This window comes from Zeus faber (genome assembly GCF_960531495.2).
Source record: "Zeus faber genome assembly, chromosome: 17".
Classification (NCBI taxonomy): domain Eukaryota; kingdom Metazoa; phylum Chordata; class Actinopteri; order Zeiformes; family Zeidae; genus Zeus; species Zeus faber.
The window spans coordinates 10,295,270-10,312,587 of NC_137204.1; the positions used below are offsets into that span (position 1 = coordinate 10,295,270).

Below are 17,318 nucleotides of genomic sequence, written 5' to 3' on the forward strand. Positions count from 1 at the left end.
TATAGTATATATAATGTAACTAGTGTATACAGTTTTATATAGTATATATAGTGTATATAGTATATAAAGTGTATATAGTGTATATAGTATATATAGTATATATAGTGTATATAGTATATAAAGTGTATATAGTGTATATAGTATATATAATGTAACTAGTGTATACAGTTTTATATAGTATATATAGTGTATATAGTATATAAAGTGTATATAGTGTATATAGTATATATAGTATATATAGTGTATATAATGTTTATAGTATATATAGTATATAAAGGGTGGGGCGTGATGAGATGCTTGACGCTGAGACGCCGTGGTATTGTACGCAGTGTACAATACAGACTGGTCGGAGAGCTGGTCCTAAGTCCAAAGTCGTTAGACAGGTAGGTCCTTAAGTGAGGAGTACCTGTATAGTTCATATCAATATATCAAAAGAGAAGAGCAATGAGATTAGCAAATTTGTTTCATGTAATTGTCAAAATATATAGACCAATAAAATTGATGAGAAATGATAGTAATCCCATTCATTTGACGATTCACCCACGAATAAAAGTTTGGGATAAATATCTAAAATAGTCATCAAATTGCTTCCTCATGATTCCTACCCATGATGCCCGCGTTAATAATAAAACAATACAATAAAACAAGAGTTGGAGTTGATAAACGTGATGATTTTAAAAACATAAATCAAACTCGACGTTACTCGACGAACTACAGGCTGCGCAACATGTCTACATTACCCAGGGTGCCCCGCGCCGGGGGGGTTGAGTGGGCGTGGCCTCAAATATAAACACTGGAGCCGGGCTTGCACGGCGCCTCCAGCCCAATTTAGTGTTTCGGTCTCGCTATCAACCGCGGACTTTGGGACACAGCGTGCCGGGACCACCTTAATGCTGCGAGAGTAACGTGACATGCGTGATATCGTTTACACTTTAGCCCGTCGCGTCGGTGTGATCAGAGACAGCAGCCGCCGGAGGAACAAACAGCCGCCGGAGCGCCGGTAACAATAAGGGACGTACGGCGGAGCGTGTGCTGTGCCTGCCCCTCTGTCGAGCAACCATGGCCATCAACAAATCCAAAGTGGCGCTCGGATTTATCGTCGCGGGGATTCTCACAGTTTCCTTCGGGACGGTTCTCGTGTTCGTGGGACCGATGGTAATTGATGACCAGATAGTAAAGGTGAGCTTGACCCAAACTGCCGGTGCGTTTCAGTCCAAGTAAGTTATAAGTAACCTGTAAGGTCAGAGTCGGTCTCATATCACGTTGCACGGCCGGAGCAACGGAAACGTTTTGAAAGAACCGAATTCAACAGAATTACACATTATAAATATTAACCAAACGAATGTCAGTGTCAAATATGAATACAAAGACCTCACGCGGTCGCAACTTTTTGTGAGATAAAAAGAAAAAAAAAGTGTACACGTAGAATGTATTCACACGCTGTACATTGATCATTCAACGTCTGGTGAGCTGAAATGAATCCTTATCTCTTGGTTCTTACTCCAGAACATAGTGATCGACCCAAAGAACGACATGTCCTACACTATGTGGAAGGACCTCCCAGTCCCCTTCTACATGTCCGTCTACTTTTTCAACGTCCTCAACCCCAAGGAGATCTTGAAAGGAGAGAAACCAATGGTGGAGCAGAAAGGACCCTATGTGTACAGGTAGTTTTACCCAAAAACCTGTTTGACCCCCATTGACATCCCCACGATGGACCTTTTTTTGCAAATTACCATTTGAGTATTTAAATTTAAATTTGGTCACTACAGGACTACAAACTGTTGACAATGGTTTATTCATGTCTATACAATAACTTCAACGTCTGCCTAAATAACTTCACTTATTGATCTCGATGATAACAATAAAGGAGTCATTCAGCGTTTTCAATGAGTGTGTGTGGCAAACAAAAAACTACCTGCAAACAAATGCTCATATCTCAAAAACTATACATGTTTAAGCTGCATGTAATAATAATAATAATTATTATTATTACATGCAGCATTATTTTTATTATTATTATTATTATTATTACTCGTCCCTTTGTTAAAGTTCAATGGACAAGTGTGCTTTGGCTCTCTATTCTGGTGTGTTTTGTGCAGAAGTTCATTTGTTCCAGATGTCTCAATTTTTTGAGACATCTGGAAGGGAACCCAAGAATAATGAAAATATTTCAAAACACATGAACAATAAATACATGTTCCTTGTATTATGTAATTGCTTAGGGTTATTGTTACCAGTAATTATAATTCAGGAAAATTGTATACATTGATATCTATGGAATTCGTATCAATTCTGACAGTGATATTATTGGGTTTTTATCTTATGGAATTTTTTCTGGTCCATGTCAGTTGTCCTCAGAAGCATATATATTTCCGACATTTAATACACTGCGCTTTGTTTAATCCAATTGCCTTCTGGTAATGCTTTACTTTACAAACTACAATTTTTTCATACAAAACAAAGTTTAATACTAATAAGATAATACCTGTCGGGGCGCCCCGGTGGCTCACCGGGTAGAGCATACCATACCATGGGTCACATTCAAGGCTGAGTCCTTATGCACCGGCCCGGGTTCTATTCTGGCACGTGGCCATTTGCTGCATGTCATCCCCTCTCTCTCTGTCCCCTGTTTTCCCTTTCTCCCCAAAACTGTCACTATCAAATAAAGCATGAAAATTCCGAAAATATATCACAAAAAAATAAATAAGAATACTTGTCACCTTGTAACTTTGTATGGTTAAGAGTTTGTGTCTGATATTCCTTTAGTTAAAGTCCAATAACGACTATATCTGTCGTGTAATCTGTGTACATCGTCAACTTGCACATGCACGCTGTGCCTAGCACCATCTTGGCGGGGTTGTGATTGTTGATCACACACACCGTCCACAATACTCAACCGCCGATCTGGATGAAACTTGGATGACGGCATTAGGGGAGCCCCTTTGGGGCTGGACCCTAATAATAAACTTTATTTGTATGAGATGCAACTGAAAGTGCTTCACAGAAAGTAAAAAAAAAAAAAAAGTACAAAGAAGTCAAATGTACTTCTACTACATAAATGTAAATTATGGCAGATTTAAGTAAGTGTCTTCGATTACAAAAAAAAATAAAATTAATATAAATTGGCTACTTTCTACTTAAGCCCATTTTTTAATAGTAAAAACAAAGTTATTCTAAGAGAATGAAAGAGGGTTCTTTTTTTGATTTTGCCAAAATACTCTACATATTCTGTTTTTTGCAGGAAGCGCTGCCAGAAAGACAACATCACCTTTCATCCCAATTTCACGGTGTCCTACCGGGAATACCGAATGTATTTCTTTGAGCCCAGCATGTCGGTGGGGAACGAGTCGGACGTGGTCACCATCCCAAACATGTTGGTGCTGGTAAGAGGTTTGACGGCATTGGCCGAGAGACACAAATATATAAATACACCCCCACTTTTTCTTTGGGGGGGGGGCTCCAGTCGCCCACAGTCCCTCACAGTCCCCTACGGTTCTCTATAAAGCCTCCACTCACTCCTTCAGGGAGCGGCGGTGATGATGGAAAATCTGCCGTTCGCTGTGCGTTTGATGATCAGCGCCACCTTCAAGACTTTCAAAGAGGGTCCCTTCCTCACCAAGACGGTGGGGGAGCTGATGTGGGGGTATGACAGCGGGCTGGTGGACTTCCTCAATACATACCTGCCTGGTATGCTGCCCACCAAAGGGAAGTTTGGACTCTTTGCAGAGGTGAGTAGTAAAACGTTAATTTTTCCGTTTATAAGAAGAGCCTACATTCCATAGCACGGAGGAGGCCATCAAATGAGGGGGACGGGAACAGGCATGGGGGGGTTGGAAATATAGATACTTTAATCATCCCCGAATGGAAATTGCAATCTCCAGGCAGCTCACATCAACACAATAGGCAAAATAGTTATAATAAAGGAATACAATAAAAATGTGAAAAAAGAAAATGTCAATATATGGAAAAAGTGGATGCAGTGGTACCTCGACTTACGACTGTAATTCGTTCTATAAGAACGGTCGTATGTTAAAACAGTCGTATGTCGAAGCAATTTTCCCATATAAATTATGAAATCATGAAGGGTAAAAATAAACAAAACACACAGTCAATATGAAAAAAATATCGATAAGCCACGAACTACGTTCACACACGATGTAGGTCGCTGACTGACTGCTGACTGACTGCTGACTGGCCGCCGACTGCAAATTTCCGCGGTCGTATCTTGGAGCAGTCGGTCACAAGTCGATACAAATTTTCGTGACTATCGCTACTCGTATCTTGGATTAGTCGTAAGTAGATGCAGTCGTAAGTCGAGGTACCGCTGTATATGGAAAAATATAGAATAAACCTCACATTTGACTGTACAGAAAAAAATATGGCAACACTAAACCGAATGATTCAGCTTGAATCACTAAAAAAGCTAAGGATGAAAAATACAAAAAAATAAAAAGTCATGTCCAAAAACTCCTGAAATGAACAGAATGAATCGGAAAGTTAAACTTAAGATAGAGATGGTGACGTTAAATATTGATAGTAAGATATAAGCATTAAACGACAAGCAAATTGTTAACGATAAGCCTATGAACCAAAACAGTCCATGTCAGAGCTTACTAGACGATATAGGCCTCAAAACTTTTCTATATGGAGATAATGGCAGTTCGGCCATCCCCTGTTAGAATTCCTGTCTCGATAGAATTTGAAGAAAATGGGTTCCTTGTGGCCATTAGCTTGTAAACACACACTTTATAGGAACTTTTCTTAGCGTGACGTTTGACAATAAAAACACAATGTATCATTCATTCTAAAGCAAACTGTAAACACCATGCATGTATGTTAACGTTCATGCATATATCACATTGCCGACAAAATGTTATACGCCTACAACTTAGCTGCCGATATTGCTCTAAAAAGCTATTTGAGTACACCTTCAGCAGCTTAAAGAAATGCTCTCTCTTTTCCTATTTAGTTCAATAACTCAAACACTGGGCTGTTCAACATCTTCACTGGACAAGACGACATCATGAAAGTTCATAAAGTTGATTCTTGGAATGGCCTGACCAAGGTGAACTGAATGAGATGCAGAGATACTTGAACAACAACCCCTTTTTTATCCTAATCCATATCCTGCTTCAAATTTGATATAAGCCCTCTGTTCCATCTGTTCCTCTTCTCTATCCGTCCATCGATAGCTGACCAACTGGGGGACGCCTCAGTCCAACATGATCAACGGAACGGCGGGTCAGATGTGGCCTCCGTTCATGACCCGGGAGACCACCTTACCTTTTTACAGCCCCGATGCCTGCAGGTTAGGGAACATATTTCTCTCTTGTTTTTTTTCCCTCACTGCGTTACCCACACAAACACCCTCTTTGTCGTTTCAGATCCATGGAACTTGTTTACCAGCGACCCGGTGTCATGAAGGGGATCCCCCTGTATCGATACGTGGCCCCCAAGACCCTGTTCGCCAACGGATCGGATTACGCTCCCAACGAGGGTTTCTGCCCCTGCCGACAGTCCGGTCTGCTCAACGTCAGCAGCTGCCGACACAGTAAGTGTGTGTGTGTGTGTGTGTGTGTGTGTGTGTGTGTGTGTGTGTGTGTGTGTGTGTGTGTGTGTGTGTGTGTGTGTGTGTGTGTGTGTGTGTGTGTGTGTGTGTGTGTGTGTGTGTGTGTTTCAGTCCTTGTGGTCATTTAGCAACGGGGCTCCCTCATTGGGTGAGGCGGCGCTTTCATGTCCAATTCCTGTGGTGGCTCCTTAACCTTTGTTCATCTGTGTCGGGGCAGGATAGAGGAAAAAGATGGCGTTAAAAATCCTTGATCCTTGAAGAGATGAATCATCATGTGATAAGATTACAGATTTTGGGATACATGTTTAAGACACTTCCGACCATCATCAGTTCTACTACAAACAAATGCAAAGCTCAAGGACTGAGATTTTTACAATGGGTTCATTGTACAATAATTATATATTGTTCAATAAACCCATATTGTATATTTTGCTATATATATATATATATATATATATATATATATATATATATATATATATATATATAAAATGAAAATGAAGAATGGAATAATGATGGTGTCCATACTGTATATATATATATATATATATATATATATATATATATATATATATTGTACATTACAGTTGTGCAAAGAGCCCAGTATTTGTTGAGGCAGCAAAATTATTTGTTATACAAGCAGAAACAGATATAACAGTCCTGTTATTTTTTTTTTTTACACTTCAAATTTTCGGATATTAATGTGTTAATATAAGTGTTCTCCATTAAACTATATATATATATATATATATATATATATATATATAATTGTTTATTTATTTATTTGTTTGTTATTAATGAAGTGTAGCTTGCGGAGCTAATTCTGTCAGACAACTTGACATGGCGCCACATGCTTCCGTGCCCTTATGGACCGGCCTATTTAAGTAGCCAAACCCTTCTGCCCTACCTGCTTGGCTGCCTGCTTTGCTGCCTGCTTGCTTTCTGCGCTCCCTCCACCTCCTGTTGGGCCTCCTGTTGGGTCTGTTGGGCCCAGACGCCAAACTCAAATTATGGTAAATAAAAACAATATGATTTTAAACTAAAATTAAGAGTTATTATTATTATTATTATTATTATTATTATTAGTAGCAGTAGTAGTAATAGTAGTTACTCCTGCATAGCATTCCTGTAGGCTGTTGAAATTCTCGGATTTGGAGAATCGTGTTGCGCGGGCGGGGGAGTTCAAAATGAAGAATGGAATAATGATGGTGTCCATACTGTATCTTTACCCCTCCACAGACTCTCCGGTCTTCATCTCTCATCCTCACTTCTTCAACGCTGACCCTGTGCTTCTGGACTACGTACAGGGCCTTTACCCAAATGAGGAAGACCACGGCCTCTTCATCGACATTCACCCAGTAAGTAAACACACCGACACATAGAAACACGGATTCACATCAAATGGATTTGATCTTTTTTTTTTTAAATTGATGCATTTGTCCCTCATTTAGTTGTTATCTTGATGACTCGTAATCTGTCACGTCTTCTTTTATCTCCAGTGAAATAAACCACTTTAGATGAGGGCATGGTCCATAGCGTGTGCGTGTGCGTGTGCGTGTGCGTGTGCGTGTGCGTGTGTGTGTGTGTGTGTGTGTGTGTGTGTGTGTGTGTGTGTGTGTGTGTGTGTGTGTGTGTGTGTGTGTGTGTGTGTACAATCCAAGGCAAAGGGTGCTTTCACAATTTATCTTAATTTTTATTTCCCTCGGATTATATTATTACGGCTTTTATTATATGCATGATACACAATTATAACCCCCATGTCATAATATGGAATGATCTTGATTAGAAGAGACCAGGCCTCTGTTATTGGGGTACCTACTCCATCAGGCTCTAGGCCTACCGATGTGCCTTTATGGGAGATATGTTTAAGTTGTCTTTGACATTGTGTCTTGTAGTAGTTTCATAAAATACTATCATTAAATTTTTTTGTTTGTTTGCATTTTGCAAGGCACCTCACGGTATATTGCTGTTGTCCATTTAATCTGATTGTCTTCCTTGAGCGTACGCTCATGAAAAACCCATATGCCATCAACCCAGCTTCCTTTTATAAAGTCTTGTCATATTAGGCTCACAAACAAACCAAACAAACAATCGTATTTCTGAATACTGGGTGGCCCTGGGTGGACTCATGGAAATATATCAAATATTATGCGTCAGAATGCAGTGGTCTAGGCTAGTAGTTAAATGCTCTTTTCTAGACGATCTCGACAATAGTTAACGAGACATGACTGAGGATTGAGGATTTCTTTGCAACCAAAATCTTTTACTAGTGGATGACCTATAGGTCCTTAAAGGTAAACCACTGATAAGATAATTATCATTTTGTTTTATAATGGCATGCAATAAAGTTTGGGGAAAACAGCTGTTCTTATTAATCAAAGTCCAATGTTAGTGTGGCAGAGGGAGGGAATAACTGTTCTAACTGTTTCTCACTGTTGCGTTTCAGTAAGACGTATTGACCTGTGTATGGTTTATAATTCTGTGTTGCATGTCACAAAACAATAAAAACCTCAAAGGTTGACATTAAGTGGGAAAAGGCAAAACCTCTCCTTCAAAAGGATGCCGGACGAGGATATCCTTCTTTTGTTTAATTTGTTGAGTCTCATGGAATGGTTGACTGGAGATTTCCCACGTTTCTATTTTCTCCGTGACATGTAATTGTCATTTATTTCAAAAATGTAAATGATGGGTAATTCGGCCTTCATAATGTTTCCGTCACTGGCCCCTCCCGAGTTTACCTTATTGTCTTGTGCCTGCTCTCTGTGCTCTTTCCAGCAAACAGGCGTCCCTCTGAACGTGTCAATCCGTCTGCAGCTCAACCTCTACATGAAACGGGTGACCGGAATAACGTAAGCAGATCTAGTTTTAAACATCATCGCCTTGCTACGGTCCCTCACATATTCTCTGCGTCTGCCAAGATCAAAAGTTTGATGTTTCCTGCTTTTGTTGTCGTAAAATGTACTTGTACGTCACCTGATGTTTGAAAAGGAGGATTTGTGTGCTTGCAGGGAAACTGGAAAGATGTCGGAGGTAGTGATGCCGATGATCTGGTTTGCAGAGGTAAGTAGCTAAGAAGAAAAAAAGAACATTTTATTTTTATATTTATATATATATATATATATATATAACAGATGTGCAGAGAGCCCAGTATTTGTTGAGGCAGCAAAATTATTTATGATTTTTTTTCAGATAAAAGTGCAAATAGGCATAATTAGATCTGAACGTGTTAATAAAAGTGTTCTTCATTAAACTATTATAATGATTATGAACACTTAAAGGTTTGATAGGTTTATGGTTTTCATGAAGCCATCAATAAACGTGTGGTGGCCTGAGATGCCACTTGGGCTAGTGTAGGGAGAGGAAGGACACCTCCAAGCGGGGGACATTTCCCATAAACTCCTCGTAACTTTCCTCTACCTTCGCCGCCACAGACCTGTGCCTGTCTTGCCCAAGGGGGGCCTCTGCCTGAAAGGGAGTGGGCTCACCCGGTACCTGAGGACCTAGGTGATAACAGCGTTGATATTAAATCACGCGGGTCCCATCTTGCTCAGACGGGAGAGTGGGCAGGCGTGGCTATCCGCAACATATGTCTTGGGTGATCTGATCACAAGTGGACGCCTCTAAGCATGTCTGTTTACACCTGGCATCAGAATGCGTCTCTACATGCCTAACCATGTGGTTACACCAGAGTAACCACTTGTGATCGGATCTCACTTCCCCGCACTATATGCCAAGCAGATTTATTTTATTTCCTTAGTTTCTTACTTGTATGGAAAATGGAAAAACGTAAACCTGACTCATAGAATTGGGGTGGAGGTTTTTTTTTTTTTCTCCTCTAGAAAACACTGTACAGTGTGTGCCGTGCTGGTTTTTCTGTGTATTTTTTTTTTTTTTAGATCTATTTGTTTTCGTTAGTTTCAACTTGTATGAAACAAACATTTGAAACCCAACTAAGGAAGGGTTTCCGCCTTGGATCAGGGCAGTGGATTTCGTAATGGAGAGAGAGCGACCTTGGCATGGACGCCAGCACAAGGAGGAGGATGACAAGCATGTTTTTTTTTATTTTTATTTTTTTATTTTATTTTTTTCCAGAAACAAATAATGAAAAACATATGTGTACTAAATCAATATCAATACCCACTCTTTGTGCTTTGCCCAATAGCATATTTTAATTCACTTCCACCAATGTATATACAGTATACTGTATATGTGTGTGCATGTGTCTATATGCATAATACTGTGCAAGAGTTTTAGGCTCAAAAACAATGTCATCAATAGTTTTTATTTATCAATTAACTACATTAAAAGTGAGGTTAACTGAAAAAATCAAACCTTAATCAAAACAATATTTGGTGTGACCACGCTTTGCAGGTAAAACAGCACCTATTCTCCTAAGTACATATGCGCACTGTTTTTTATTAGGAAGGCGGCATGTTGGTTGGTACAAGCATCTAGGAGAATTTTCCACAGTTCTTCTGCGGATTTCGGTTGTCTCAATTGCTTCTTTCTCTTTACTTAATCCCTGACTGACTCGATGACGGTGAGATCAGAGCTCTGTGGGAGCCACACCATTCGGCCAGGACTCCCTGTTCCTCTTTTCACTGAAGATATTTCGTTATGACTCTGGCTGTATGTTTGTGGTCGTTGCTGTTCTACAGACATATTGACACACTAATGCAGAAGATATAAAACAAACGTCTGAGAACAATGTTCGTTGTGAAACATCTCAAGTGCCTAAAACCTTTGCACTGTACTGTACCTGTGTGTGTGTGTGTGTGTGTGTGTGTGTGTGTGTGTGTGTGTGTGTGTGTGTGTGTGTGTGTGTGTGTGTGTACTCACTGAGAACCTTATTAGGAACACTAGACTGATACCTAGGCCTCGCTTTGCTCTCAAAACAGCCTAAATTCTCCTTGGCATGGATTCCACAAGATGTTGGAAACATTCTGTTCCATGTTGACGTGATTGCCTCAGATAATTACTGCAGATTTGTCAGCTGCACATTCTCGTTACAAGTCTCCTGTTCGATTACATCCCAAAGGTATTCTATTGGATTCAGATCCGGTGACTGGGAAGGCCACTGAAGAACAATGAACTCATTGTCATGTTCATGAAACCAGTTTGAGGCGACTTTTGCTTTGTGACATGATGCATTATCATGCTGGACGTAGCATTAGACGATGATAAATTGTGGACGTGAAGGATGCACATGGTCAGCGACAATACTCAGATAGACTGTGGCATTCAAGTGATGATTGATTGGTATGAACAGGCCTAAAGTGCCCCAAGAAAATATTACCCAAATCATTACACCACCGCCACCAGCCTGGACTGTTGACACAAGGCAGGTTGGGTCCATGGATTGATGCTGTTGGCGCCAAATTCTGATCCTACCATCTGTGTGCCTCAGCAGAAATCGATATTCATCAGACCAGGCTACGTTTTTCCAGTCTTCAACTGTCCAGTTTTGGTGAGCCTGTGCCCACTGCAGCCTCAGCTTTCTGTGGGCAGGTGGTGACCTGTCCCCCACGGGATACATGTGAAGTTTGGGGCTGTTGGGCCCAGCGGTGGCGGGGGGGGCAGGGTCCTGGATCCCCACCGCCCTTGGATAAGGTGCTGTGGCCCGGCCCCGGGGTCCAGACCCTCCAGACTTGGGCTGGAAAATCCCAGGAGATCAGCAGTTACAGAAATACTCAAACCAGCCCGTCTGGCACCAACGCTCATGTCACGTTTGAAAACACTGAGATCACATTTTTCCCTGTTCTGATGGTTGATGTGAACATAAACTGATGCTGCTGACCCGTATCTGCCTGATTTCATGCATTGCGCTGCTGCCACATGATTGGCTGATTAGATAATTGCATGAATAAGTAGGTGTATAGGTGTTCCCAATAAAGTTCTTAGTGAGTGTATATGTGTGTATATATGTATATGACCCATCAGCCTATTTTATAACCTATGTCATTCTTTCCATTTGTCAGAGTGGGTACATCGACGGCCCAGTCCTCACTACGTTCCACACCAACCTGGTGGTGTTACCTGCTGTCATGGTGTACATGCAGTACACCTTCATAGCCCTCGGCTTGGCAACTGTAATTATAGCCATCCTAGTGCATCAACGGCCAAAGGTAATACTGCTGCGGAAAACCAGTCTATAGTCTCTGGGAGTGAGTGGGTGACTGCTGGTGAGCAGCTGAATGAATGAATGGGTTGTTGTTGTTATTATTATAATGATTATTATTGTTTGAGACATTAGTAGTTATGACCGTTTATTGTACCCCGGTGCATAATACTGCTTATCAATAAGAAAACTTCATGTTGTGTCTTGCCATCAATATGTTTGTAAAATGCAGCTGTTTCAGGGGCTTGTAAAATTTCGTTTTCATGATGCTGAACATATGTTTTGTCATGTGTTTTATTTCAAACTCCATTACAGTATGTTCGGAAACATGGTGCATGCATACATAGAAAACCATACGTGAAACAGTAAAGGGTTAAGTAGTCATGTACATTTCCACGCTTCATTTAAAGGTTTTCTGATGGCTCTTCAGACTCTTTAGTTATGTAAGCACATGGCAAATTACAATGAAAAATTATTGATTAACATTAAAATTCAATGCGTTGTGTCAGCTTTTATTGCTTTTGGAGTGAAAATGGATTTTGTTGTGTTGTCTTTGCAGAGGTTTGAAACAGACGTTGCATTGACTTGTGCATCAACTCATAACTCTTGGGTTTGTTCAAATTTTTTTATTTTCTTATATATATAAATAAGCCTTGTTTCCGCAATGCATTCATGGTTGCATGGTTACAATTGTACATTCCGACAGACAGACAACTCTTGTTGATGTACTTCAAAATTATCTTTATTTATTGTACATCGTTTGAGTTTTGGTGTCTGAGCTCTACTGCTCATCACTCCCAATGAGGTGTACAGCAAACATAAGCGTACTTAATGAGCTAGACATATAGTATAGGAGGTGGAGGGAGCGCAGCAAGAAAGCAGGTAGAGCAGGAGAGGGTTGGCTGCTCAAATAGGCCGGCCCATTATGGGTGTGGAAGTACATGGCGCCGTCAAGTTGTATGACAGAACCAGCTACACAAGCTACGCATCATTTATTGAGCAAATTGTGATCCGTATGCATTTCTCAAGCTTCTCCATAGCATATCTCAGGAGCATGATGGTGGCATGTAGTTTGCAGGTTCTTCTCAAAGGAATGAATCTCCACGAACTGCGTGATTTAACGCGACGACTTGACTGATCTGCTTTTTAAAATCATAATGGCATCAAGTTCGGAAACTTTTGTACTGCAATCCATCAAAAGGACCTGCATCCAGTCAATCGCAATGCTCCTACTTTAAATGATTTCGCAATCGAACGATTAAATTGCAAAATTGAACATCCGTTTTAGCTGCATGCTATTCACCATTGATGTCCATACGCTGCACGATATGCAACTACCAAATCCTGAATAATACCTTTTTTCATAACTGATGTCACTACCTGCCAATCAAGCCAATACCCTGTGTGGTAATTTATTCATAAAGAATGTTTGGTCCTTCTTTTAGGCGCCAGATAAAGGCCATGTAAATGGTTCACATACCCAGAATGAATGAGCGACAATGGTCATTATCATTAATGATCCAGGTGGGTATTTTGACAGGGGAGGTGTGTGTGTGTGTGTGTGTGTGTGTGTGTGTGTGTGTGTGTGTGTGTGAGTGACAATGTTATCTATTTCTCTGTGTGCAAAGAATGTGCTTTAACTCATTTATAGAACTTGTTTATCTGATTACTGTATGAGGTGCATACATTTAAAGGTAAATAGTAAAACATTTGAGGATGTACCAGGGTTGGAGGCATTATCAGCTCAAATGTATTAATTGGTTAGTTAATTATTTGCTCCTTTTCTTGTTACAACTAGTCAATTAAGTTTATATGTTTAGATTTGCGTTTGTATTTTTATTATTATTTTATCAAATTATTGTACAACGTACAAATCGTAGAAATCTCAGTCCTTGAGCTTTGCATTTGTTTGTAGTAGAACTGAAGATGGTCGGAAGTGTCTTAAACATGTATCCCAAAATCTGTAATCTTATCACATGACGATTCATCTCTTCAAGGATCTTTTTAACGCCATCTTTTTCTCTATTTGGCCCCGATGCAGATGAACAAAAGTAAAGGAGCCACCACAGGAAATGGACATGCAAGCGCCCCCTCACCCAATGAGGGAACACACACACACACATTCCCCTATCAATACCTTACCATACATTATACCAAGAAGTATTTTCCATCCCTGCAGGACGTATTTAAATGACTATTAGCGGGTTGCCATTTCTGCTCCTTTTCATGCATAGAGAAGTACGGTTTATGAAATCCCCTGCCAAGGATGAGTGTTAGGTTTCAAGTTTGAAGCTTGAAGGACCTCTTTATGCCGCAAGGGTGGAGACTGTGGCGGTGACAATGCTCAAACAATTGCTTAATACTGTTACATGATATGGCGCGAACACCCCCAATTGATTTCAAATGTAATTGTTGATGTCATGAAATGGTTTACCGCTACGCAGGTTATTTATTGGTGCTCATTCTGACGCATGCGTTCATGCACTTAGCTTATGTCCTCTCGTCCAAAGCGGTCTGAATGGTTTTTCATGAAATTGTTGAGGATCGGTGCCCTTCCATGTCCAAAATCCTCTGACTGTACGGTTTAGAAGAATATTAGTATTCCTCTTTATTCTGTAAACAGTAACACAACACTATTGTAATATGATCTTATGATAATCATTAAAATACCATAAAACACCATAAAAGTGCTGTGAATTATGTGCCCACTGTTTATGTAGCTCTTCATATAAAGTAACACAGCCCTGGTGCCAACTGCCACACATAGGCCGAAAAAAAAATTGACAGAAAAACCCCCCGAAAAAAAAACAACTTTCCAGTGAAAATTAAAAAAAAGAATATTGGAAATATATTGGAGTCAAAAAAGAATGTGTTAAGTATCTATATATTTTTTATGTTTTCATAAATTAAGGTGTTCATATTAAATCATCAATTTCAAGTTGAGAACCCCAATATATATAGTTTTCAAGTTTTATTTTTCTGAGAATTCATATTGGGGGTCTCCGGAGGTTTATGTCTGTGGTGTGGGGATGGTCTGGTTTGAGCAGCCCCACCTGACCTGGATCTAGGTGATTGCGATCAGAGTGGCTGCATACCTGTTGCTCGTTGGTTGGTCTCACGAGCAGCAGGTAAAAACCCCATCCCCACGCACACACACTCTGGAGAGGAGCCTGTGTCACGACATGTCTCTATCTGATCCTGGGCCAGTTACAGCCGGCCCACTCTGAACAGCCAAACTGGCCACGCCTTCAGCAGCTCGAGGTCCCACGCTCCAGAAGAGAGGTGGGCGTCTGCAAGGGGACCGGTTCATTGTTTTGTTTTTGGACTGTGAAGGAAATTCTTCCGCAATGATCGGTGAGGTTAATCCGCCCGCTACAAGAAGACAAAACTGAGGGTATCCAAGATTATTCTGCAGAATAAAGAGAAAGATTCAGTACTGCTCCAAAGCAGCGCTGGGATCAATCTAACATCACAGAGAAAGACAGGAGGCTTTATACAGGAGAACAGGGTGTGGTTTGGGTCAGAGGTCTCCATCAGGTCTGGGAAGGGAAGGGAAATAACAGGTACTTGCAAACTTGACCAGGCAGAATGCGGGTTGCATGACAATGCACGTCTAGGTGTCCCCCATCTCTATAGAAGGTAAACAGGCCAAGTGTGATCGGTTTCTTTGATATTAGAATTGACATTGTAGGAGCAAAAACATTTCTCTTTACATAACTCTGGGGGGGGGGGGTTCCTGGGAAGACAGACAAATGTTTTCAAACACCCTTTTGGCGGTAGAGGCCTTTGTCCTCATTCAAAATAGTTGATCGTTACCATTTTTCCCTCACAGGACATAACATTTGTGTAAGGTATAGGAACCTTGTGTCAGAGTCTGTTTTAAGCATTTATTTCTTTGGTTCTCTGCTTGATTCTCTCTGGCCTCAGTTTGGTGTCGGGGATGGTCTGGTTTGAGCGGCCTGACCTGGATCTAGATGATTGGCATCAGATGGGCTGCATACCTGTTGGTCTAACGAGCAGCAGGTAAAACCCCCATCCCCACACACCCTCAGGCTAGGAGCCAGTGTCATAACATGCATCTATCCACTCCTGGGCTAATTCCAGCTGCCCCCCTCTACAATAAACTTGTGGTATAACCCCTCGTGTGTGTCAACCCCTTCTGTGTCTCTGTGGCGGAAGGCCCGGAAAACGCCACTTGGGTAACGTGTGGTAGGCAAAACTGGCACCTGAACAGGGACTTTCCGGCGTGGTTCAGAGCTACAGAGGGGTCGTCTGAAGACGCCCTGGAGCCACCAGCGGGTCAGCGGGAGGCTGGGGCTGGCATTTGGTCGGCGAAACTGCCGCGATGTTGACATTTTTTTTTTATTTTTTTTTTTATGAAATGCAGTATCAACTTTCTCACATGGAAATGCAGGCATAGTTGTAGTACTCTGAATGTTTCTTAACACTCACCACAACATTGCATATTTGAGATCACCTGAAAAGATCATTTGTTCTGGACATAAGTTGAAATCCCCCCCCCAACATGTGCACACTCCTGATTGAGTAAATTAACCTAACAATATTTGTTTATTTTTATTAATCAAATTTCAGACACTGTCAAATTGCAGCAGAAATTACCTCAATTTACAGAACCCCACCCCAAATCCTGAAATCCCTTAGGATTCGGATCACAGAAGCTTTTTCCATATTTAAATTGATTGGAAAGACGAGTGGTTCTGTTTTCCATGCATGCTGACCCGGGAAAAACGAATTTAACAGTTAATTAAGGGCATTTGAAATAGGATGAATAACTACAATATTACGCTGCCGCTGTCGCTGCGTCGATCGCACACGTTACACCCACACACACAGTGCATTGAAATCCAATACTATCTTTTCCTACTACACAGGCATAATTTTGATCATCTCACATAATCCCTCGCACTTACCAGACAGCAGGACTCAGTCACATACACCATACACTGTTTCAATCTCATTTAGGGTCATTAAGAGACATTTATTTACATTTCTATTTATTTTTTAATTATCAGAAACTGCTTTTTACATTCATTTTTTTCCTCTTCTCACCCTCACTCCAGGTAAGAGACAATGGTTAAAATACCAATTTATTTCATTATTTTAGCTTGTGACGTCTGCATTCGAAGTTGGACTTCCTTAGATTTTTCAAAGTATGTTTTCTTTTTAAATTTAAAACATTTGTTTTATGTTGAAACTGTTCCTATTACATTGCTATGTATCTTGTCATTGCTGTGTAGCGCGTTTAAACATTTTCAAGCACCTAATTGATTATTTACAATGGGAATGAGATTATTGAGTGTATGAGTATATTTTGTGTTCTAATTTCAAAGAATGCGCAATATAATTTCAAAAAATGAATATTCTCCAATAAATGCTACATAACACATACATACACAAAGCTGAATATATATAAAATGCTGCCTTTTAAATGTTTTTATTAAGTTTGTTCAAACTAAAGGAGACATTTGTTAAATGAATGTTTACAAGATATTGTGAGATAAACTTTTATAATTTAAAATTTAAAGATCAGGAGAAATGGTGAATGTCTTAATGTGGGATATTCATTTTACTGTTTGATAGCAGAATAAATTAAGTGGTTTTATTGTC

General features: G+C 40.4%; 1 protein-coding gene across 2 annotated transcripts; it reads left to right on the top strand.

Annotated features, from left to right (window-relative positions):
• Window positions 1-849: 849 nt before the first annotated feature.
• On the top strand, window positions 850-14,357 carry scarb1 (scavenger receptor class B, member 1). 2 transcript variants are annotated; one of them, XM_080017411.1, is made up of 14 exons: window positions 850-1,179; window positions 1,507-1,667; window positions 3,245-3,386; window positions 3,528-3,731; window positions 4,973-5,068; window positions 5,196-5,311; window positions 5,388-5,554; window positions 6,812-6,930; window positions 8,348-8,421; window positions 8,581-8,632; window positions 11,551-11,697; window positions 12,250-12,300; window positions 13,136-13,214; window positions 13,732-14,357. In XM_080017411.1, exons 1-13 carry the CDS (start codon window positions 1,060-1,062, stop codon window positions 13,181-13,183), a joined length of 1,497 nt encoding a protein of 498 aa, XP_079873537.1. In that variant the 5' UTR covers window positions 850-1,059; the 3' UTR covers window positions 13,184-13,214; window positions 13,732-14,357. The 2 variants fall into 2 exon arrangements, with proteins under 2 accessions (XP_079873537.1, XP_079873538.1); XM_080017412.1 differs by lacking the exon at window positions 13,732-14,357 and having other exon boundaries at window positions 13,136-13,217.
• Window positions 14,358-17,318: the final 2,961 nt, after the last annotated feature.

Excerpts from the sequence above, each read along its gene's own strand:
- scarb1 (XM_080017411.1), top strand. The coding sequence starts at position 1,060 with ATGGCCATCAACAAATCCAAAGTGGCGCTCGGATTTATCGTCGCGGGG. Across the intron at positions 3,387-3,527 it reads TCCCAAACATGTTGGTGCTG|GGAGCGGCGGTGATGATGGA; the intron begins GTAAGAGGTTTG and ends TCACTCCTTCAG. Across the intron at positions 5,069-5,195 it reads CTTGGAATGGCCTGACCAAG|CTGACCAACTGGGGGACGCC; the intron begins GTGAACTGAATG and ends GTCCATCGATAG.